This window comes from Cygnus atratus, chromosome 1 (genome assembly GCF_013377495.2).
Source record: "Cygnus atratus isolate AKBS03 ecotype Queensland, Australia chromosome 1, CAtr_DNAZoo_HiC_assembly, whole genome shotgun sequence".
In the NCBI taxonomy this organism is placed as follows: Eukaryota; Metazoa; Chordata; class Aves; order Anseriformes; family Anatidae; genus Cygnus; species Cygnus atratus.
The window spans coordinates 21,669,935-21,695,344 of NC_066362.1; the positions used below are offsets into that span (position 1 = coordinate 21,669,935).

The window sequence follows — 25,410 nt, forward strand, 5'->3', positions numbered from 1 at the left end:
TTTCTGTTGGTTGACTTCTAGTTGTTTTGGGAGGTAGGGCAGCCCAAGATACTTACTTTCCCCTGGGACATCTTGCTGATTATCCTCTGGCTGCTGGGAAATTCCCATTTTTGATAAAATGAGTGTGGCACCATCTCGGACCTTTGAAAATACAAACACAGGGACATTATTCAAAATAAGTAAGCATGGCTGAACCTCTTAACAGCTAAACTGTGGTTCCTGTAATCTTTTGCAGGATATCTGGACCTATGATAAATGCTGCCCTTCAAACGTCTATTAGGCAACCGGGTCTGCAATTCAGAGCAGACTGCCACCCATCTCCTTTCATAAGAGATCACATCAACACCTCCTCTGAGATTACTCAAAATGCTAGAAGCACTTCCAAGACTTCAGTGGTTCATCAGTCCAATGCCAGGGCCCTTTGTGCAAACATGGATTTTATCATGAAGAATCAGAGCTGTCTCTTTTTGAGAGAAAACTAACTTCTAGCTTTCCTAACCAGGATATCTGTTTTTACAAATGGATAAATAGAATAAAAAGGCAAGATGAGTGGATTGCATGTGTTTGGTAGTATGCACAATATGAAACCTAAAACAGACGGTACAGAAACATCAACATCTGCTCTCCTGACTGTGTTGCTGAACAAACCAGACCAACCCAAAATCTATTTAGCAGCAGAGCAAGGACAAAGATAATTCTCAGGGGTAGGAAGTGGCAGAGGAAAGAAAAGAAGAGATGAATATGAGACCCAACGAAGGCACAGGGAGCTTTTGAATGTTGAAAGGAGAATTTGGATTTGGACGCTGCAATGATGATGAAACCAAAGTGCCTGCATTTAGGTAATATGTTTTTGGTAAGATGTTTATGCAATATGTCCAGACCTAGCCTTTCATGATCCCCAAGCTGTTACTGCCTAGACTCAGAGCTAGTTTTTCATTTGATTCCTTATGTACCACAGACGTTTCTCTACAAACAAATAAATATTTTATTTATTACTAAAGAACAGTTAACAGATGTGAACAACTGCTCTGAAACACCTCCTTACATTATAATGCATCAGTGTGTTGATACGTTTCCATCTGCCATCTTTTTGGGATGTTAAATCCAAGTCTGAGAGGATCTGTGCAGTAGAACCTGGACGCCACTCTAAGGAGCAATTAAAATGAGAAAAAAAACAGTTTTAACCATGTGCAAAAATAACTACTCCAAGAATGTTTCAATTTAGAGAACCACTGATGCATTGTGGAACATTAGAAGTAATTTGGCACATATCACAATGTGTGTTATTTATTGCTTTGGCCTTCATTACAGAAGCTTGCACAAACTATTCCCAGCCATGTACATGACTTCAGATCATTTTCCATGGAAAGTTAAATTCCTTTGCATAGAATACTACAATTGCATACAATAATAACATTCTATCAGTCCAAAATATAGGAGTAGGATTTTCTGTGGATTGGAAAAGGCATTCTTAAGTAATTTACTAGGATTATCTGAAGAGCAAAAATTGCATCATCTACTTTCAGGTTAAGGCAGTAATGAGGATATTGCAAAACTACTTAAATAGAGCTTCTATTATAAGCTTATTAGGCCTTTTAAGTTACATCATTTTTTTTTTCTTTTCTTTTCTTTCTTTTTTTTTTTTTTTTCAGAAGAGAACATCAATTCTAAAAGCCTTCAAGGAGGATGATTTTCAGAGGCTGGGTGGCTCATCATCTCCTAAAAGTGCAACTCCTCTAACTTATAATTTTTTTGAACGATCATTAGAAAGGCAAGTCAAAATCAGTACTGGTTTCTGAAATTGCATCATTACTTCTCCATCAGTTAATTGTCCATGCTGTCATTATCACATTAATTAGTACCTGAAATACTGATTCTGTCAGACATGAATACATTTGTGCTAACAGTCATTAACAGGCTCTTTGCACACTAATGACAGTAGACCAAAACTTTAAGAACTGGGAAAAAGAATTCTATAGGGAAGCATTAATTTTTAATGCATGTTAAGATTGTGGAAAAATGCTCTATATTTGCATCCAGCTAAATGTGAATTCAACTCTACTCCCCCCCCCCTTTTTTTTTCTCCAATGTTGCTTCTGTAGAAATTTTTGGCAATTGGAAAAGTCAAAATTACAAAACACATTTCACCTACTCAATATTGGATCACTAGCTACCTACCAAGAGCTACACTTTCAGCTTTTGGCCACTGAGAACATGGCAGATTTCGATAGACTTGGTCTATTATCTTTTCCTTCACTTGCGATATGGTATCACAGTTAAGCACTTTCACAGGTGTGGAATCAGTTCCTCCATCTTGTACATACACATTCACTGTCTGTAAAAGAAAGAATATATATGGTTAATAAGACAAACCAGTACTTGAATTACCTCTAAATCTAGTTTTCTGGATGATTTAAATGCAAACCATATTTAAAATTTATTGTGCAATGATTATTGCACAGCAGCACATATTTGCAACGCGACTATGGATTCCTTGAGAGATCCTTCACTGTTATGCAGCCAACCAGCTCTTTTAATTCCAGTTAATTCTTCCCATTATGACTAAATAGAAAAGCTGCAGAATAGATTTGCTTATGTGTAATATGATACCATTATTGAGTCTTGGTAATTTATTAAAGTTTAAAACAAAGGGGAGGCATAAGTCCAAAGCAGCAGGACCACTTCTCTTGCAGCCTGATAACTTGAGACACAGCGATGAACAAGTAATGCAGTGCCTAAATTTAATGAGTTACCAATAATCACTGGAGCTGCACTTTTCTGAGCTCCTAGAATACTGTAGCTGAACAATTTTGTCTTCCTTTATGCTATCTTTGTAGTTCTGGTTTTACTTCTCGTTGAGCAGACTGACTGTACATGTGGTGATTTAACATGGCTCAACTGATGAGTAGTGACTTGCCCAAGTCCTGTAACTTTATCTCCAGTGACCAGCTGTTCATTAAGCATATATTAGTATACCTAAGTAGTTTATGTTAGTTCTAAAATATTACTGTTTTCTGATAGTACTGACTTTTTTTTTTTTTGGACATTAAGGAGAAACCCCCAAAAGCCTGCAGTTTGCTAAATCTTGGGGGATTTTTTTAGAAGTAGCTTCAATAGGTAGGTCAATTTCAACACAGATAAAAGCAAATGAGAAAAGGATGGCCAGTAAACCTTCATGGGAGGAAAAAGCAGCAGAACAGCTGTTGTAAAAAGCCTCTTTCTTTCACTAGCTGAATAAGTACAACACCATGTCTTTGTGGATCTTTTGCTAGTCAGGTGGCTTTGGAGGCCAGGCATGTCACAAGATCAGCCAGTGATCCTAAGCATCTGAGTTCTCAGATATGGTCCTGCCAACCATGATACCTAAATTCATCATGTCAAACCTCAGACATGAACTTGCATGATTGGTATTTTTAAACAGTGAAGAAAAACTATGCCATACGGCAGTGAAATTAAACATGATTGCACCGTCCCTTGACAGAACTCTCAAACTAATCATGAGATTTCACCTTCCTTTTCCTATTAGCTTTATGGTAATTAGACATGATTTTGCTGCTGGTTCAGTATGCAGCATGTCAGTGTAACCAGTGATGCAAAACAGACTCAGCTTTTAAATAAGAACAATTAGAGCACAGACAACTGCTCTGTATCGTACTCTCCCACCACATCTCACTTTCCTGCAGAAGTGAACTAATTAACTCATGCTTTAACCGACCTTGGTGCACGAGTGCTCCCTAACTGTTCACAGTTACCACAACATCATCAAAGATCCCAATAATTTAAAGCAATATTATCCCAATTCATAATTTTTCATCATACATTTATCTGTATATATCTCATCATCTTACGTGCATGCACACAGACAATTGTTTCATGTGATATTTGTGAATCTGGACCAAATACTGCTACTGTACAATGTTATAATGTCTAATATCTAAGTAGCATGCTTGTTCTGCCCATATCTGACTACATGCACAAATTTTCTGCTTTTGTACTATGTTCAATTAGCTTAATTGTAGACATCTTTTTTTTTTTTTCTTTTTTATGAAAAGGAACAGACTGAAGAGAGAATTATTGCCTTGAAGTCTTATATGATGCACAATGCAAATACATTTTTTTTCACCATGCACAAGAGAAAATGCACACAGCATTGTTAGTTAGTGTGGCTCTATGGGTGGTACTTTCAGCTCAGATGATAACTCAGCTAATTCCCAAAATATCAACTGAATTTAAAATATTTATTCTTGGCCAGTACACACTTTTCCTGAAGGCATGTCTAGGCAATAGTTGAGTGATTCAATGAGTGAAAGTCCTACAGCAATCTCCTCACATCAGCCCTCCCATCAGCATCCCTTCTGAATACACAAAATACTGATTTTTTTTACCAGGACTTAAGAAAACTTTTTATTAAGTATCTCTTTCAACACTGCAGATATGTCACTGCATTTTTCTCAGTTGGAGACAAACACAAATGACTACTACCATGCCAATAAAAAAGGAATCAGAGAGGAAAAAAAATAATCTTGTTATTTCAAGGACAGTCCATGTCTTGGATATTCATTGTATTTTGGATATTCGCTGTATCCTGAAGAGAATCAGCAAGACTGTCAGGAGGAGAAAAACTAGAATTTACAATCCCTAAACAGCTAAAAAGTAGGGTGTTTCAGCTTTTTAAAAAGACAATGAATCCCAAGTTCTAGAGTTTGGTTGAAAAAAAAATGGTGCAAATCCATGGCAGTGAACAGAATTAAGCCAAAGCAGAATTTGTAACAGAGAGAACTGGACCATGGCACTGGAGATCAGATTCAGAGGTTGTAGATCTCCAATGGGGAAGAGGCAGGGGTGTCCACTTCATCCTACTTGATGCATCTAACACGGGTCTCTAGGACTGCCTTATACAGACAGCTTCCTCAACTCGGTGTAGGGAATTTAAACTTCTAATGGGGATATAAACTTCCTTCAATGCCAGTTTGGTTGCTTGTGTTCAGAAGAGTTTGGCTCACCAACAAACAAGTGCAGAAATAGTTTCATAAGGTGTTTTGGATATTGCAGAGCCATCTTACAGGACTGGAAAGGAGCTCATCATGATATACTAATAAAGTGAACTCTAAAATGACATTGGATATACTGACAAGTAGAAATATCAAGGGAGAGAGACAGCCTGAAGTCCAAGCACAATGTTAGTGCAAGAATTTTACAAAAATCAATTAATTAATTTAGATGGGAAAAGGGAAGAAGGCAAACACCCCAAACACTCTTTGGGTAAACCTTGAAAATTGTGGAAGGGGTTTACTGAACTGGATTCTATGGTGGCAGGACTGGGATTTAATGCTTAGAAGATAATTTACAACTCTATTTTTGTTCTTGGAGACTTGCTTTGGTAAGACTGTCTACAATATTGCCCATGATAAGAACTTCTATGCAGATCATAGTAGTCCAGAAAGTATGTACAGACTTAACACTACAGGTCTTACTTTAAATAGAAAAATAGTTTTATAATATAATAATCATGCACTGCTTACCAACTGTGTATACTCTACATCATCTCCCAATAAGCCTGTGTCATTCAATGTATACTTGGCTTTCTTTAGTACAGCATCCACTGGGACCTTTTTCTACCTGGTGTTTGATGGCCTTGAACAATTTATAAAGAGGCTCCCCAGCATTGTCCTGTTAAAGGAAATAAAATAACATAAAATACATCAAAAACAAAAGATACACTCAATTCAGAATGTTTAAGTATTATTGATAAAAAAACCCCACAGGCAACAGACTTCAACTCTTACCTTGAGGTACTGATATAAACAAATAGACATCCAGTTAGACAACATTCTCTCAACAACCGTTTCAGATCTAAAAAAAACAACACCAAGTATGTTAACGGTACTTAATGACAAAGTTTTAAAGAGAAACATGGCTTGAAATATAATATTTTTACATGCTTAACTGCATGCACTTTCCTAATGCAATGATTTCCCTGTAGAGTCTTGAGAGCATGTACTTGCTTTATGATAAGTGCTTTGTATTGCTCATCATTCCTGGGTACCTTCAGCTCATTACTGAAAAGCACACAGCCTTTATGCAAAATCTTAAATTGTGTCTATACTGTAAGAACAAGAGCTAAAAAATTAACCCAGTTGTGCACATACTGGGAAAATAACCCTACAGATTACAAAGCTACAACATAGGCAGAGCAAGGCCTTTTGTAATGTATTTAAGATAACAAGAGGGTTAAAAACATTAGAGCAAGCCTTCATTGAATACAAAATGAAAGCTGATTATGTGTGCTCATTACAGAGATGATGTGTGGTATAAATGCTAGATAATTTGGAATAAAATTAGATTAAAAAGTAAATGAAATGTTCACTATTGTATTTTGAGGTAAGGTAGATGCTTCAGTAATCTTGATACAGACTTCTACGCTACAGTAATTTGAATAAGGAAATCTGTTGCCAACAGTCCTGTTTCTGCCTTCTACAGCTGTTTCTGGTGGACTTGTTTTCCAAATATCCTCGGGTCAGGCTATTTTTGACTTCCACAGATAATTGGTCTTTTAATATAGTCATGTTGCAAAAGAAATACATTTACAGAAAAACAGAGAACTACAGAAAAACATAACAATCATTCAAACCTTCTTAGCATCAACTTTGGGTTTTTGGCCACCACATACTGCTCCATCAGTTCTAAGAACAGCGTCCTCATGATGTCAGTATAGTATTCTAGTTTTCCATGTAAAGCAACTGTCAGTAAAGATGCAAAATACACTTTAGCTCGAGCAGAAAACTCCCTTTGGTTTTCCAGCGTGTGAATAAACTGAAACAGAAAACAAATACAAAATCAAGTCAGATAGCATGTTTTTGGAGAGCCTCAATGCTTGTCTGCATTAAGAAGATGAGGAATATTATTTTAACATTAATCTCCTAAGCACAGCATGGAAAAGTTTTCAGAAGTTTCAGAAAAACTACTTGTAAGAAAACTGTTACCTATAATTTGGTTTTAGATACACACACTGTCTACCGGACTAACCCAAGGAATAATATATATAAATAATATATTTTAACTGAATCCTTATGTAAAAGCTATGCTTTAATTAAAAAAAAAAAAAAAGATAAAAGGTGTGTTCTGTGACAATTTTTTTTAAAAAGGAAAATCAACTTTTCTCTCCCCCACATTCCCAGTCCTTTCACATCATATTACAAAGACACTAATCTAAGTAAGTACACCTGGGAATGCACTCTCTTCTGCCAGAAACTGTAATACTACCATTAACTAGCTCAGCACTGGAACTTCATTTAAAAAGGAGAAGTTAGAAGCCTAAATCTATATTTAGGTGTCTGACAATCAGCTCATTTTCTGACAGTGAGCAATTAGGTGTCTTTTTGGAGGAGCTGAGCACTCATCAATCATCTTCATGAATAGACCATTTTTTTTCTGGTTGGAGGAGCCTATGTCTTGGACTCTGGGATAGAAATCCAGCTGACAGCTTGTGGCAGGTAACTGGTGACCACAGCACCCAGCTGAACCAGGAGGAAATAAGCATTCCCCATGCCACATTTCTTAAAAGGCTAAAACGGACTACCCTGTAACAGCAGTTTTTATGGCAGATCAGGTAATATTTGTTTTCCTGCAGCCACTGTCATGTTGACTAAGTCCGTGCAATATGACTTGGCTGGCTCTACAGAAATCTTATCTTCCCTGTAACCCCAGGGAGCTCTGGCTGTGATGCAACAGATTTGCCATCAGCTACTTTGGAAACAGAAACTTATGAAAATCACTTATTTTTACTAACTTTGGTTCACTTGTGCTTGCAAACCTACTGTGTTGCTCATATAGGTATGCCCAGCTAAAGGACAAGGAGAATCTACCTCAATACTCACATTAATGAGAAATGATTTGCTATTGAGGAGGTTGGAGAACTGGTTCAAAGCCTGCTCCACAGTCTGCCGCCGAGCCTCTGGAATATCCAGCTTCCCTGTAATCATCACATCTTTCTCTCCGTCTTTGGAGGGCAAGAAGAAGACTCTGTCTGTGTATGTTTTGTAGTCCAGTACTGGGATTCCAGCTTCATTTACATCACTTGTATGGTCTTCCATCTCTATCATTAGATCTAGAATACAGTTTAAGAGTTGATTGAAAAAAATGCAGCTTTTTTTTTCCAGGTAGCATGATCTCTTTGGGTATCTTGTAATGTAGAAAAAGTAACTCAACGCTGAAAACTCTATCTCATGTCACATCTTCTCTTGCTATTTTTCCCAATTATCCTGTCAACTATGACCACAGCTAATCCTCTGGTGACATGCTCATAACTGTCTTTAGCACAGATGGTTTCCCTGTTTATGTCTATCTGAGTGAGTTATACATATGAACATAGGATTGTAGCAAAGAGCAAAAAATAGACAGAACAATACTGTTTTTTTCAATGTATATTCTATTATTCTCTGAGTCCATGTAATAATAAAAGTTCTTTTTAAAAACACATAGCAATCCAGGAAAATAAAGTTTAAAGTGTAAAGCCCGCTAATTTAATTGGAAGGAAGGGGATGGCAGGAAGGAAGAAGGTTAAATGGCTTGTTGAAATTGATGGAAACATTTCTGTGGAACTCAAAAGCTTTGAATTTCTTAAAAGGGACAACAATTAGGGAATCATCTTTCGGACCAGCTATTTTAGCTGAAGGCTTTCCAATTACCCAGTATTGCTGATTGACTAGAGTACCACATTAATTAGTATAGTGATCCAGTGTCTCTGAAAGTTTATTGCTCATATGCATTTATTTACCCCTTTACTTCTTAACAGCCAGCAAAGCTAAGAGACTAAGTGTCTTGTGGTTTCCAGCTTTGTGGTATTTGTACTTCCTCCTGATGGCCCTTTCTGTAGCTATTATTGGTCCTATGTATTTCAGACTGTCTGCACTTTGTGCTGTTGTCATTACAGTTTTACAGCATGCATCCAGAATGTGTTTTGACTTCAGTGTTTCATTTAACTGTCAGCCAAGACGGATGCAGTTTGGGAACTGGATTACTCCTTGGATGTACCTTCTGCTTCCCCAGCCTTTGTGCTTGGTGGAGCAGAAAGGAAACCTTCAACCCAGCAAACATCAGGAGTCTGTAGCATCCCCAAGGAGTGTCAGAAAGAGAAAGGCACCTTCTCCTTTCAGAAATGGTTATGAAGTTGCATGCAGGAGGTGATGGAGGGAGGGCTGTTAACCTTGCTTGACCCTCTCACATTTCAAAATGCAGTTTGAAATGAAACGTCTCTAGGAACAGTTTTTGATTCAAAGATTTGCTTCTGGGTTGTGTCCAGAATGTGGAAGGAGTTGGCCTTCCACAGAAAGAAATCCGACACAAGGAAAGAACATTCTGTCCCAGAAGTTCCCAGAAATCAAGACTTGGAGAGGCTTCCAGCATGACAGAAGTCTTTGAGATACCCTGAGCTCCTAAAATTAATTTCAAATTCTATCCTCAAATTGGTGCTTAATTCAATCCCACTTTTTAGCCACTGCCAACATGAAATAATCTTTCTTTCTTTCTTTAGAAATAAAACATGGAGTTTTTTTAGTTGGGATAATTTTAACATGACCCAACAGCAAGTATAATTCAGGTAATGAGATGACACTTCATGGTAATCATTTAAGCCAATATTTGCAATGTTTGCATTCAGACGGTTAATTGAAGTATTGCAATGAGCGGTTCAACATGTAGAAATGCTGAGCCTTCACACCTCCTGCTGCCTTCCCTGGGATGCTGCTGCTACATTTACATAGAACAATTAGCTAGCTCCTCAAGTCAAGCTTAAGGTATTCCTGTGATGAACTGTGCAACGCACTAGCTCTTTCGTGCATGCTTGCCAACTTATCCCTTTGTAGGCTGATTGCTGCAAATACATTTTGCAGCTCTGAAAATCATTTTTATGTACATACGTGGCATATATAGGCATTGTGTTAAATACTAAGTGCATGATAAGTCATTACAAACCTTTCTTTCCTCCATGTCATTGGCCACTATAAATAACCCCAATCTCAACTAATTTACATTTCCCAGTTGCCAACTCTGTGCTCCCTTTAGACTGAAACTGTCCATTTCCTTTAACAATCTCAACTCCCTATTTTACTTTATGACTTTCATATATAATAGCAAACTATGTGCTGTATGGCAACGCGTGTAATCAAGACTACCAAGGTCTACTTCTAAGTATTTGTTCTCAGGAGACAGTTTTAGCAAGATAGCACCATTCTTCTGATTGCTCAAGACTCACAGCAGTAAAATATCTGTAATACCTGTGAATTCCTTCTTGCACCGGTCTCTGACACTCTCCTCCAGGCCTTCAAGTTGTGACTTAATTTTTTCATACTCCCGTTCTGCTTGTTGGCTCTTGCGTCTTTATGGAATAGAAGTAAGATTTTAAAGTTACAAACTGTAAAAGCAAATCATTTGCAGCAGCTCTGAATGGAAAGCCAAGGGGATGACTAGAGGACCGTTTCTGTTTGGATTTCCTTTTGAACACTAGTGGCAGAGAGAGGATGGAGGAGAACAGCAACAGCGGCCCAAATCTTCATTTAGTGCCAAACAACCTGGCACCACCATGGGCCTGCTACTTTAAAACACACTAGGGCAGAGATTTGACATCCAATAAGTGGTAGTTACAAATGCTTGTGATCACGTATTGACTACAGAAACTTAATTTGTATGTACTGAACAGGGACTGCTTGCAGCATGTTCTGCAGCAGCTAGAGATCATCATAGCGCATCAAGGAGGCTGCAGGACATCCATGAGAATGTCAGTGCTGCTTAGCACTTCAGCAGTGCTTTGGTTACATTGATACACACCACCAGAGTGAAATCTACCCCCTCCTAAGGTTTGTGTATGAGGCCCATTTATTACTAACCTCGAAACTGGGCTAAGTAGGTCTTAAGAGAAGTACTGACATTGTTCTGGCCCTTTGTGAAGCGTGAATTTCATCATTAATCATGAAATTTGTTGTGTGGGTAACACTTATCTCAGCTGGAAAGACCCAAATGACCACTTAGCCAAATCTATCCAGCTCTGATCTACAGTACTGACTGAGGCAGCATAAACGCTGAAAGATATGTATGCAGAACAAGTTATCTCCTTCGTGAGAGGCACTTCAGTTGCCATTTCAAGAATGCTATCTGTGCAACTCAGTCTGCAATTGTGCACTAGGCAAGGCCTGGGACCAACTGTTGTGCTGATGTATAAAGGACAGACTGGGCTGACTGACACCAAGGAATTTCGGTGTGTGTGAGAGGAATAAATTGGTGCTCATACATATCGCCAGCTGTAACTGCTTTTCTTAACCCTACAGCTCTTAAAAAATTGTAAGGATAATTTTTTGTAGGCTGAGCTCAGAACAATCATGTATTACCTTCAAAGCCACAGGACAGCAAAAAGACCTAATTAAAGGAAATTCTTACCTGTAACAGATGATAGAAATGACGATGATTGCTATCATAGGAATAAGTACGAGTGGCAAAATAAGATTCAGCGGGATGTCGCTCACACGTGTATCATATTCCACCCTTCCAAGGATCCATTCTCGGAGCCCAAATTTCACCTAATTAGATAAACACACATTTGCCTCAGAAACTGCAAATGGACAATGGTTCACTTCTCAATTGTGCTCTAAATTCTTAGTAATTCTTACTAAGTAAATTTCTATCTCAATCTGCCAAACAAAGGAAACATTTCTGAATATTTTATACTGAATTTAGGTCACTAGCACTTTACTCTATGAAATAATTTTACTTTGCTTTGCAGAGGAAGACAAATCCCCAGTCTGCCTAGCTACAATTTTACATTCCTATGTCATGAAGGTACAGCTTGGCAGCTTGGGAACACTCTTTATGTGTGATGTCTTCTAGACAGCAGGCAGAAGCTGGAGAAAGAAAGAATTGCAAGGAGTTTTTTACAGTACTATAACAACTTTAGAGAACAAATTATTTTAATTAAGAAGCTATTGTAGCAGCGTTACTTAAACATGATACTATATTATATTGAAAAGATAACCTACAATGAACTCAGGAAGGTTATTGATCATATCTCTCTTCTGCCTTTTCTTTGGTTGTGGCTGTACTTCAGGTGGCTCACAATACAAGTCCGTTTCAGTCAGCGTTTTTATGTTGCAAGGCTCATCACCTACAAAAGCCTGGGCCTCGTCTATCGTCATGGCTTTGTTCAGGTTACTGCCCTAGACAGAAAATACAAGGCTAAGTTATCATGGCAAAGTCTTGGGAAACAAGAAGTCCCGAGTTGCTAATTTCCATTTGGATCGTGCTGAGCAGCAGATGTGATTGGAACTGCAGTGTACAGAAGAGTGGAGCGGAGGGGAATTATGCAATTCCACCTCCTTTCTTTCTTGGTGCAAGAAGACAAGTTCCATCCAATCCTTGGGAGCTCTCTGGGAGAGGGAATTTCCAAATGCCAGATTCAGGAGTAGGGGGCATCCTGGGGAAACCCAAAGTACGGCAAAAAAGAACAAAATTCTCTGAGAAGGGGAGAGGGAAGGAAAGGGGAGCTGACAATATTCATCATCCAGCAGAGGTAAGGGACTCTAGAAAGCATTTTCGATATGCTACCAAGCAGCTTGTTCATCATAGGTTAAGGGTCTGTGAAAGAAAGGAAAAATCCCATACACACTTCAAGGCACAAAATGAGCAACCACCATCTCTTGGTGGATTTACCTTTGCATTTATGAGTTTGTTGACTTGCTTTTTGATGCCATCTGTGAAATTTTCAAAGGTTGGGTCTGCAACATATGCAAAAGAGTGGCTCTCATTTTTTACAACCAAATGGTAATGATCCATTAGAATAATAGTGGTAATGTTGTAGTTTTCTGGATCTTCCAGTATTGGTGGGGAAGAAAAAATCACTGTGGTTTCATTAAGTCTTGTAACAGATCTTCCATGAAACTATAAGAAATGAGACAAGAAGAACATGCATATTAGAGTTTGGTTCCTGTACCTAACGGTTGATAACTTCACACTGTAAAATAAAAAGACTGGAGTTGTATCCTCCATACAGCAAAAAATAACACAGTATGAGGTACTTGCTGAAAAGAAAAAAAAATGTTGATGGGAACAAATTATTGGTTAATTATATTTTAGCAGCTGCCCCCCGAAAAAAACTTAGCTCACTTTCCATTGCCTCCAAATTCTGTGACTCTGGACTACACTGGACTGATATCATTAAATTGCTCTAAGATTAAGAAGTTAATGTGGCAGGCTTAATCCAGACCATCTTCTGTACTATTAAGTTTCTCAGGTAGATTCTTTTCTACTGACATTGTTGAATACCCTTCTGAAATTCAAGGCAATTATTAAGTGAATTTCTGAAAAAAATTGCCAGTTGTAAATCACCCACACAAGGTAACAACTCTGTTGATCTGTCCCCCACCTCACTCACAATTACACAAATGTTCACAGAATCACAGAATCGTCTAGGTTGGAAGAGACCTCCAAGATCACTGAGTCCAAACTCTGACCTAACACTAACAAGTCCTTCACTAAACCATATCACTAAGGCTCACATCTAAACATCTTTTAAAGACCTCCAGGGATGGTGACTCAACCACTCCCCTGGGCAGCCCATTCCAATGCCTAACAACCCTTTCGGTAAAGAAGTTTTTCCTAATATCCAACCTAAACCTCCCCTGGCGCAACTTTAGCCCATTCCCCCTTGTCCTGTCACCAGGCACGTGGGAGAATAGACCAACCTCCACCTCACTACAGCCTCCTTTAAGGTAGCTATGGAGAGCGATAAGGTCACCCCTGAGCCTCCTCTTCTCCAGGCTGAACAATCCCAGCTCCCTCAGCCGCTCCTCGTAAGACTTGTTCTCATATACTTATGCTAGAAACTCCTTCAGCTATTCAGTAATACCAAGCACAGCCAACAGCACTAATATGAACCCTTAAAACTTCTTCTATCACCACCTGAGTTTCCCACTTTGAGAAATCAAATGCAATTTGGTAGCTTCTTCCCTACATTTTTGATACGACTACATAAATGGAAGCAAAACAAAAGATTATGAAAGAGTTTCTAGTCTTAACCAAGAGTATGTACTATATGTAATGCAGATTTAGGCTAATGTGTTGAATTGATGCTAAGCATACAAGAGGAGAGGCGGTAAGATATGTTGATAAATAATGTCAAGAATGCTAAACAGAGTTTAAGATTTTCCTGGGGTTTAAGGTAAGCAAGATAATTACATCTTGCAGTTTACAGCCTGTAAAATGTAGGCAGTTTTCCTCTTAACATTCTTAAAGGAGAGTGTTTTGATGGACCCAAATCCAGCTGGCTTTGGCATACATAAGTTGAATCACGCATATAATACAAGAAATGTACATTACCAACTCTATATGATAATAATTATTTTTGATATTGATCACAAGACAGTCTTAAATTGAAAAGCTAGCTTTAAAAAAAGGCTTAAAACACATTCTTGCAGGAAGATTGCTTTTAAGTTCTCAATCTTTGCATTAAACCGCAATCTTCATTAGAAGAGTGGAAAATCGAGACCAATCGGTAACGTCAGTTCTTAGCATTACATGCAAGAAGTGTTTTTTAATTTTTTTTTATTTTTAACCTTTATTTATCTTGCATATCTTTTTTTGGGATCATGCTGTAAGTGGAATGTGCTTGAAGCAAGAAAGAAAAGTAGAAGACTGTTGAGGTGTGAGAAAATAAAAGACTGACTGTGCAAAGCCAAGTACTCAACGTTGTCTGGATTTAGGTCCTATTTCAGACAAATTGCTAAACTTTGCAGGGGAGGAGAAGGAGGAAGACAAAGTAAAATTATACCTACTTTCAAATTCTCAAATATATCCAGTTTACCATTTAAAGCTTAGTTCTTCTATCCTTATTCATATTGAATGAAAATAATTTTGAAGCAGAAGGTTACAAGGTGCAAGTAAATGTAAGTCAGGATGGCAGGAGTAGGCTCCTCTTACATGGAGACCCAGAAGACTGTTCAAATCTCATTCCACCTCAATCCCAGTGAATTCAGGTGGGCAAACTTTTCATTGCATTTTTTGAATAGTTTATATATTATACATCCAGTATGATGCCTTTTTTTTTTTTTTGAAAAAAAGAAAATTACCCTTTTGAGACTTGCTTTCCCTGCTTCTGGACGCTCTGCATATACCACCAGTGAGAAACTCTGGATGAGCTCAAACCCAGTTCCAGTTACTGTAATGTTTCTCCCTCCACTGAAAGGCAAAATTAAAAAAATAAGTCAATTCATTGGCAAAATACTACAGCCATATACTTTAACCTGCAGTGCTACTACTTCTGAAAACAGTTATGTAATGCCTATAGGACACTTAGATATCCTACAGAAAGATTTTCTGTTAAAATTGTCAATGATGACAGTATTTAAAATCAGCAATGTCTACTTCATACTAGTCTTAAAATAGCAGAATAAAGAAGTGCAAATCACTGCCAGTATCTGTGGCTTTTCATTGATACCTATTTTTATGTGCTTTACTTCTCCAACGTTTTTGTTACAATCAGTCCACCTAGCATTCACACAGACAAAGGTGGGTGTATTTTCCACAGATCTGTAGGAACCTGGCTTCTCTATTCCCTTTCATTTGCAACATATTGTTTAAAAGAGAATGCATTCACGTAAGAAGAAGAATGCATATAAGTGGCCAGTGGGAACTGAAGTCATCTAAGTAACATAGATTTAGAAGGATAGCTATCCTCAAAGCAATCCATTATAATAAGGTTCAGTTTATAAAGAGGAAAAAACAACAACAACAACAACAAAAACAGTCTTTTAAATACCCTGGAGTAAATCACTAGTGATCTACCAAAAAACCTCCAGGCCCCCAAACAACCCAAGCAAAAAACAAATGCAAGTATTAAAAACAAATCCTATTTTACATAAATGATTACTCCATATTCAAGAAGGCAAGTACCAATTCCTCCAGGAGAAGTCACAGTCAATTTATTTTTAACATCCTATTTTTAAGGTCATGATCTTACACTTCTTTTTGCTGAAAGAGGGTGGAAACATCTTAACCGCTCTCTCAGCCAACTGCACCCACTAGGCAGAATGATCAGAATATTAGGGAACAACGGAGACCAGCATGGGGAAAGTTAACAAGCTTGTCCCTGAGCCAGTTACAGAATTACTCTCAGAACCAGAGGTATGACAAAAGGACATTTACACAGATGATCTGCCATTTTGCTACAAGTAGAGGAGTGGCACACATTTCTTTGGTTTCACAATTGATACTATGTGAGCATTTTTCCAGAAGGAATGCTGTTTCGAATGAACAACTGCCAGCTGGGGTGTTAAGTGAGTGCCACTGTAGGAGAAACAACTCCTTTTAAGAGACTTATGGATCCCTGATCTAGATTTCCTAAAGATACGTTTCTTCCTCATGGGACAAAAAGATGATAAGCCATAGCTTTCCTCTGTTTCCAGCCTACTTATTAAAAGCTGACCAGAAGAACTGCTAGAAACATTTTGGCTAGAAACCTTTTACATCACTTTCAGATGATGATCTTTCCTTTAGAGAGGGGAAGGATTTGTACATAATGCAAAGGTCGTGTTGTTTGACATCATGCCGAAATGCTTCAAATCTCTTTCTTTGAGACATGCTTATTTAAAAGAAGCTCATTACCTTTATTGATTTCAGTATATAGCTTTGAAATGGTGATTAAAATTTGGAGGTAAAAAGAATTCTTTCAACATCAGCCATGGTTACGAAAGTTCACAAACTCTATGTATCTAAATTTGAACATAGGTAGAGTATGGCAGTTTTCATATCAAACAGTTCTATACAGAGGAAAAGCTATAACATATTTTGACCCAATTGTAAATGAAGCTATGAGAAACATTTCATTACCTGCTGAAGCTATTTACTGGCAGGAACTTGGTGACGGTAGGATTCTCACTGTATGAAAATTGTCCTGGTACATTAATTACTGTTTCCCCGTAGAGCAATGTGACTTTAACAGCTTCAACTTTGCTATTACGTCCTGTAACGCAAACGATCTCTTCTCCAAAGTCAGTGCTAGATCAGAGAAGAAAAAGAAAAGGAAACATATTCAGCTACTAACATTACTCTGATTTGTATTCTTTACAGCAGTACCCTATAACAAAAACAAGCAAACAAAAAAGAACTCTGAGCTCTATTTTCTGCTCTGCACTGAATAATTACATGAGGAGACAACACTTTCTCTAGATCATTTAGAGCCTTTAACAGGATATGAAAAAGAATAGTGTACAGACACAAGAACAATGCGATGTCAGCACATTTCAGCTCATTCCACTTTTGGGGGGAGAATAGGGCAGCAATTAATAAAGAGAACAAGAAGTGAGAGAAACACGTCAAGGGGCACCAGAGGATTAAAATTTTATATGGAACCATACAGGAGATGTTGAGTGAGAGCATGGCTGGATTTGGAGCAGCTGGTCATGAGGAGAGAGCTGAAACTGGAAAAACTCTTTGGATAACTGAGTCCTCCGACTTTGGTAATTTTTGTAGCTGCTTCTTCCAGCTGAAGCCTCTCAGTGAGTTTCTGTTTGAACATTATGTGCAGAGCCACATTGCATGGCATGAGTCTCTATGAGACAGACAACAGACCTGTATAATTTCTAAAGGCCAGAAAAGGTTGGTACTTTTTTAGGGTACAACTCTGTACTATTAGTTACTCAGGGTACGTACACATTGCAAGGCTGGCTACCGACTAAAACACGAACATCCTTCTTGGAACCAGTTTCCAGGTTGGTACCAGTGATGGTAAGTGTGGTTCCACCTGCTTGTGGACCACTTTCAGGTCTTATTCCAGATGGATGAGGTTCCTGAAAAGAGGAGATGGTGAAAACTAATTTAGAAAATTAAAATAAAATTTACACCAGTATTAATTGGTATAATAGATAATAGTAGTTTAATATCATTACCCAAAAGATAATAAATTGAAATAATGAAGGACAAGTCTTCTCAAATAAAACAAAGTCTTTCATTATTCATGGTGAGTGAAGGAAGAAGTAATGTGATGTGAATGTACACATTTTTTCCATACTGTACTTTATGAGGCTTTATATGGATTTAAATTACCTACTGGCAAGATGCACAGTTAGCTGCTATTAAGTTTGTGTGAGCTTCCTGTTCGACTTCCTGTTTTCATACTTATTTTAAGATTTCTCTCTTCCTTATGGCTGAGTCTACTTTCACCCTTCCTTACCCCTTCTGTGTCAGTGACAGGAGAGACAGAGCGAGTTTTTCAGAACTGGTACTGAACAGAGAGAATATTAAGGTCCCATTTATCTCATAAGATTCTTAATTGCTGTAGAAGATTATTATCCCTTTCTTGAGCAATGAGCTTGCAGAGAAAAGATATCAAAAAATAATAAACTTTTCTTTATACACCTAGAACGTTGGAGAGGATTTCCTAAAATCAATTGGAACAAGCAGATATGTTTCAAATTGTCACAAAATTTGTCAGAAATTTAAATTTCTCAACTAAGTTCACTCCTTTTTTTCTCAATTCAGTCCTTGTTTCCATGACTGTATTACCCCAGACATGACAAATTCTGTAAATTAATAGTGAGGGCTTTTCATGAACAGTGCAATTTAATTACTTCATTGCTAAGTAGTCCCCACTCCCAGTTGAGAAAAGCGTTGCTATTCAGGACAACACGGCCACTACTGAGTCAAGAGCATGAATGAAGTCGTGTAAGCCACGTGAGATCGATCAGCCTTGCTTCAGCACACATTGCCTGCCAACTTGTTCAAATGAGTGGACAATGATGGAGTCCAGCCTTGGGGCTATTGCATACAGGAACATACAGGCTGGTTGACAGCCGGCTGAACATGAGCCATCAGTGTGCCCAGGTGGCCAAGGAGGCCAATGGCATCCTGGCCTGCATCAGAGTGTGGCCAGCAGGACTAGGGAATTGATTGTCTCCTTGTATGTGGCACTGGTGAGCCCGCCCCTTGAGTACTGTGTTTAGTTTTGGGCCCTTCACTACAAGGATATTAAGGTGCTCTAGCATGTACATAGAAGAGCAATGAAGCTGTTGAGGGAACTAGGAAACAAGACTTATGAGGAGCAACTGAGGGAACTGGTGTTGTTTAGTCTGGAGAAGAAAAGTTTGAGTGGAGACCTTATCACTCTCTACCTGAAAGGAGGCCTCAGCAAGGAGGGTGTTGGTCTTCTTTCTCAGGTGACAAGTGATAGGACACAAGGAAATGGTCTCAAGTTGAGCTGGGGGGTTGGAGGGGATCATAGAATCATCCAACCTAGATGATTCTATGAATAAAGCAAGGGCAATGATGTTTGAGAACTTCCCTTACTGATTGGGGTTTACCTGATCACCATCATACTGCACTGGTCTCTCACTCTAAGGAGCAAAGGCCATGCTCAGAAAGAGAGTTTGCTTGACTCATCACATAGCAAAAAGCTTTCCCCTACGTTATTTTGCTCATGCACAGACTGCCATCTCTGTGTCAGCTTGCAGCTAGAAAAACAATGGTCCATGAATGTCAGGGAAAAGAGGGAATGATGTACTAGAGTTTGGTCAAAAGCTCAGTGAGCCATTGATGGGTTTCTAACAAGTAGCAGGAAATTGTAAAAAAGCATTCAGTTGACCTCGTGGTTACTTGATAAATTTGTTTTATTAAAGCACTGATATTATAGAAACACAGAGAACTTGTACTTGCTGTGCTTGTTTTATTCTTTCATGTCTGAGCAACTTCCCTCTGAAGGAATGCATCACGGTTCAGCACACTTCACAAATCCACAATGACAACTGTAATTTGCTCTCAAGTCATTGAGCTTTAGGAATATGCTTTAACACTAATTGGGTGTCAATTGCTTTTCTTCCCTGAGAGAAATCTGTTTGTAAACCCTTCACTCCTCAAGATGTACGATGCTACAGCACATGACTGCTCTCATGCACTAACCTTTGATTTCTTTTTAATTTAATACATCACTTGAGTTACAACATTTTATGTAAGGAATCGACTCAAAGTAATTTTTAAGCATGGTTTAAGCAAAAAGGAGCATTGATTCAATATAACAGAATTGACTGAAACTTGCTTACTTAGATCTACATAACTCTGTACATACTCTTCTTTTGATTTAATTGCCTGCTTATTTAACCTAAGTTGAAATTGCACGAGAGTAAATAAAAGATTTGAGTGGGTCAGTTTTAAAAGTCACACTTGAAGCTTAAATTAACACAAGTCTAGACTTGCATTTCACAAGAAAGCTTGTTTGTGCTTTTCTGAACCACAATATTGTTGATTAAAAAGATTATTAAGTTGTATTGCTTACAAAAATTTACCAAATCCTTTAAGTTTAACCTTGATAGATATACAGAAAACCATACCTTTTATTAACTCCAGATTAAATATTGATTGCTACAAAGTGTTAAGAATATTGGACTGTTTTATCATCACCAGTTAAAATCTACTGCAACGTTTCCAGAAGCAAATGTTCCCCAAGAACCATTAAAAGAATTAATATGGACAAATTCTTTCTCCCTCAGCCTCAGAAAAAAAATATATTTAAAGCTTGTAGCCTTTTCCCTAAATCCTACCTCCACTTAAAGTCAAGCCTTTAGCAAAGACTTAGGAAAAAAAGGTATAAGAAAAGATTTCTGAAGCAGCATACCCCACTCTCTGTAACCCTGTAATCTTGGGGAAAAAAAAAAAAAAAAAAAAAAAAAGGAAGAAAAAGGAAGCTTGTTAAGAAGCTTCTGCTAGGCAGCTGTATTCCTTTCTTTCAGCAAAAATGATAAATAATTACACGATTAAAGCTCGACTGGCATATCTGATCAGTAACTTTGGCAGTGCAAAAGCTGGTTCAGTTGCTACCTATCAGTGAACACTGAGCAAGCCACAAAGCTGAAGCAGAACCACTGAGAACCATTTTCTGTGTGGGAACTTTTATTGGCAGCCTGCATTTAACTCCCTGTGAATCGGGATATAGTATCTAGGTAAACAAATAGCAAAGTTCTCTCTGAATAACACAACAGCAACGGGGAAGTAAAATAAGTACCTGTTCTGTTTTGCCCAGATTTTTTTTTTTCTTAGCAAGACTCTGCCTGCTAAAAGTTAAAAAGTTAAATGAGGACGGAGCCAGGCTCTTTTCAGTGGTGACTGGTGATGAGAAAAGATGCAATGGGAGCAAACTGAAACAGAGGAGGTTCCCTCTGAAGACCAGGAATTACTCCTGTGCTGTGTGAGGGTGACTGAGCACTGGCAGAGGCTGTGGCGTCCCCTCCTTGGAGATCTTCAAAAGCTGCCTGGACGTGGTCCTGGGCAGCCTGCTCTGGGTGGCCCTGCTTGGGCAGGGGGTTGGACAAGGTGGCCTCCAGAGGTCCCTGCCAACCTCAGCCATTCTGTGACTCTGTGTCATTCTGTGGAAACTCAGCTATGCCAAAAAGAATGTGCTATTCACACCTCAGCCCCCCTCCATGACACAGGTGCAACATGGAGCCAGCACATCTCAGCCTCGCTTCAAGTTTATGAAAACCTGAGGCCAAGAATCACTCTGGTAGCTGCTGCAGGTAGCAGCCAAGGAGGAGGTGGAATAGTTACATTTAACCCTTATTTTCTCTTTAATCACTGGTTTTGCAGCAATCTCTCAAAGGGCTATTTTAAAACAGCTTAACTCAAAGTATTCATATTTAACCTATTTAAAGTAATTTTGCAAATACCAAGAGCACTCCAGGGACCAAATAATGTGGACGCCTCATAAAGATGATCTAATAAGGAGAAGCTGAACTGGGCTCTGCATGCAAAGGAATTTTTCAGGATGACTACTAAAACAAAGCATCGTATAGTAACAGTTTGTTACCATAAACTTGTCAGAAAAATGATTTGATTAATTCTTACTTGCTATTTTCAGTTTCACAATTTTTTCCTTTCCCTTTCTCTTAAGGACCTTCCAGAAAAAAAAATAAGAAGCTTAAATAAAATACCAACAATTTTAACAATTTTAATAACGTCTTTATCGTAAAACCAATGCACTATGAGCAAGCTTCAGTGCTCTCTTAAAATGTTCACAGATGGTGTAAAGCACAAAGCTGTCTTGGCCTACCTGGCAGTCTCTTAGAGTACCAGTAAAGAATAAAATGGGTCATCTCAATGCTTAGCTGGAAAGTATTTTTCAGAAATGCAGTTAGGTAGACAGGACCAGTGGGAGAAGATATTTGCTAAATATCATTATAAGTTCAAAAAGTACTCTTTGAGTGGTGGAGCAAGCCTCTGAGAAGAATCGTGTTGCCTCAGGAGAAGGCAGCACCTTCCCATGGGTGACATTGCACTCACCCACAGGACGGAGAGGCTCAGACCTTTGTAAGTTGCTAGACTGGGTCTTAACCATACAAATTCCAGCAGAGCTGCAACAAACCCACACCTCTACATTGCTGAACACAACTCTGCATGAGATTTCTTCTCCTTGCAAAAGAAAATGAAGGGAAAAGGGTAAATCCTTCACTGCAAACATCGTCTGAGGGATAATGAAAATGCAGCTTTTAGCAAGATGCAGATACCTCTAATTTGGGCTAAATCCCAAGCAATACTGAAAATTCAGCCACTACAAACTGCACTGACAATCTCAGAACCTCAAATGATGTGAGATCAGTGATACCACCTTTTCAAAATCCCTTCAGGGATTTCTTTTCTCCTGCTTTCTTCCCTTTTTTCATTTCAGTTCCTGAATCAGAAGTACTCCTGCCATCATTACAAATACCCCACTTCCATTTTCAGCCCTCTGCACCTCTGTGTCTTTGTTCTCTCAGTCAGAACGTGCTCAGAGGACATCACACTTTCTGCAGCATCACACCACAGTGTGCACTGAAATTATAATGTTAAGTAGAACATTTGATTATGTGTCCTATATGGAATTTATAGCAGCCTTGTAATAATTCTTCTGGAAAACATCAGCTCTCGTGGAGACTTGGCAATACTTCATTTCTCATGAACACATTAAAACTTAAACAACCCTACAAACGCTAATTTAACCTTTGTTTTATAATTCCTTAAAGTGTAGAAAATCATAATTGACATAGAGTGCAGTCTTGTTCTTATTTTGCTTGAAAAGGACAGATGTTCTTTCAAGTTGCAGTGGTCTATACTTCTCCCTTTGTCACTGGACAAATATCGTTCATATTTTCCGGTTATTTAGTGTCTGAGTGAGCATAAATCTTTTCTGCAGTAACACGTACCTCATATGTGGGTTTTCAGACTGTCTGGTTTTAAAAAGCTTTCTCCAATGCCTGCCAGTTGTTCAGTGGCCTGTCAAGTCAGGTAGGTCACCTCCCAGCAGAGGGACTTCTCACCACCTTATGCTTTGATGATCATGTCCTGTGCTTGTAGGAAGTGGATTTGCAGTTTTGGTAAAACATATGCGCATCCATGGCTGTGCTATTTGAGCAGGGATCTCTTCTCAACAGGTGTAGCTCACTCCTGACAGGTGTAGAATGATTTATCCCAAAGAAATAATTTGATCTCAACGGGATTTCTTGCTTGTAGGTTGGAGCAGATTTTAGCTTGTTGGTTGTGGGAAATTGAACGTCTATATATCCTACGTACCAACTTTCCTTAAATCACAGGTAGGTGTAACAATGCTGAGAGGTCTTGTAATGCACCTGCAACTCAGCTTTTCCATGCTGTACCAGACTATTGAATGAGTACTCCTGAACAGATGAGCAGGTTTTCCAGAGCTTTGATAACCATTAGGTAGCTTCAGTGGATGGACAGTAATGCTAGGAATAGGTTACCCTGGTCTGCCTTTATGACTACAGTCAGTGCTGATCCTGTTGATACAGTTTACCTGAAAGCAGTGGTTTTCTGCTCCGATTTGAAGCAGCTGAGACAGTGACAATTTTAAGCAAAATCCTTGCACATTGCTTATAGTATATAACATTCAAACAGAATAAGGTTGTTTGGTAGCAAATTCATTTATTCTCTTTGTAATACAGATGAGTTATTTGCAACTTGACAAACCCTTACTTGGCACTCACATTACTGTGTACCCCTGCCTCATCCATGCATTGCAGACTGCCCTGAGCTTCACAAGCTGTATTTTTGGGCTTTGCCTCACAGTAATGTCATGCTCTTGCAACAGCCTGTCCTCTGAGACACTCTGTGCTTTGTCAGCACACAGGTATGAGAGGAAAATGAAGTACCAGCAAAACAGCTTGCACTGGCCCGAGCATGTATATGACTTCATGTTCAGGCCATTTTCCAGTGTCCTGTTTTCTTTGTTGCAGCCAGAAATCTTTCCTTTGCTTTCTGTTTGTATCCTGTGCCTCATACTTACATATTTGTTCTCAGGAATGCTTATATATTTTTCATCGTAGTTCATGCTTTCTGTGTGCTAGAGGGTAAATTATCTCCATGTCTGTTCCACTTATAATCACATTTAGAAGCGAACTTACTTATTAGCAATGTACACGACTGCTGCTTCTGATAAAACTATTGCCAACCCTCTGAGCACTCGTGTCTGATCTCTTGTATTTTTCATCCTGTTTATTAATCTAGAATGAACTTTTTCTTCTTTAATATTTTATTGCTTGCAGTTGGTCTTTTTGCACGTTTCGGAAGGTGATCTGTTATTTCTTTGTTTCTGATTACTATGCTATTAAAAGATATTTTTTACAGGCTGAAAATGCTCTTGGAGGGTTCCCAGCATTTTAGATTTCTGCAGTCTGCTGGTGTCAAATCGAAGCATGGCTTTTATCTGGCTAACAGCGGGGTCACTCTTATTCTCCTTTTCTTCCTGTTATCCAGCTTCTTTGCAATTTTCCCATTACAGATACACGGGTGCAACACAGAAGCCTTCCCCCAGCCTCTTTTACACTCTCTTGACCTGCACTTGGGATCTGATCTGCCACACTGGTTAATGTTCTTTTTCACTTATTTATTTGCTTTGCAGCTTTTGGTTTACCTTGTTGTGTCAAGTCAACTCACTCCCGGCCCCTTGCACAGTATCCAAGAACAAGAGGAACGTACCCCTGTGGAGCACCACTAAGGCTCTGCAGCTCTTCTTTTCCAATTTCTCTGCTTTTCCATTCAGCTATCCCCAAGCATGTCCTGAACTTTTTATATTCTGGGGTATGACTCTGTAAATAATGATACTAACTGCTATATTGCTGAGCTATGATAGGAAGTTTCTAGCCCAAAACCTACACCATTGAGATAAAAGTGGTCACCCTTTATCCATCAGTAATGCAGAAAATCAAAGAAAGAAACAACCAGTCACTAAGGAGGCTACTGGTAAATCACAAGAGGGGCCAGAAATTCAAAACCAGTTGGAAGGCAACAGAGGAGGGGAGCCTAGCGGAGATGCAAAGAGACCTTGGCATAATGTCTGTGCTTCAGAGGAGAAAAAGCAACCATGCCAGACCACAAGCAGAGACAACTGGGGAG

The 25,410-nt window shown here is 38.7% G+C and overlaps 1 protein-coding gene across 1 annotated transcript in view; it reads right to left on the reverse strand.

Annotated features, from left to right (window-relative positions):
• Positions 1 to 25,410, reverse strand: part of PLXNB2 (plexin B2) — a 259,510-nt gene that overhangs the window by 16,457 nt on the left and 217,643 nt on the right. Inside the window, 15 exon segments of the mRNA XM_050708407.1 lie at positions 57 to 141; positions 1,046 to 1,146; positions 2,179 to 2,335; positions 5,523 to 5,606; positions 5,608 to 5,670; positions 5,787 to 5,853; positions 6,632 to 6,813; positions 7,878 to 8,107; positions 10,275 to 10,375; positions 11,431 to 11,570; positions 12,027 to 12,203; positions 12,697 to 12,924; positions 15,111 to 15,219; positions 16,870 to 17,037; positions 17,692 to 17,828. Of these exon segments, the coding sequence (XP_050564364.1) occupies positions 57 to 141; positions 1,046 to 1,146; positions 2,179 to 2,335; positions 5,523 to 5,606; positions 5,608 to 5,670; positions 5,787 to 5,853; positions 6,632 to 6,813; positions 7,878 to 8,107; positions 10,275 to 10,375; positions 11,431 to 11,570; positions 12,027 to 12,203; positions 12,697 to 12,924; positions 15,111 to 15,219; positions 16,870 to 17,037; positions 17,692 to 17,828 (2,029 nt within the window).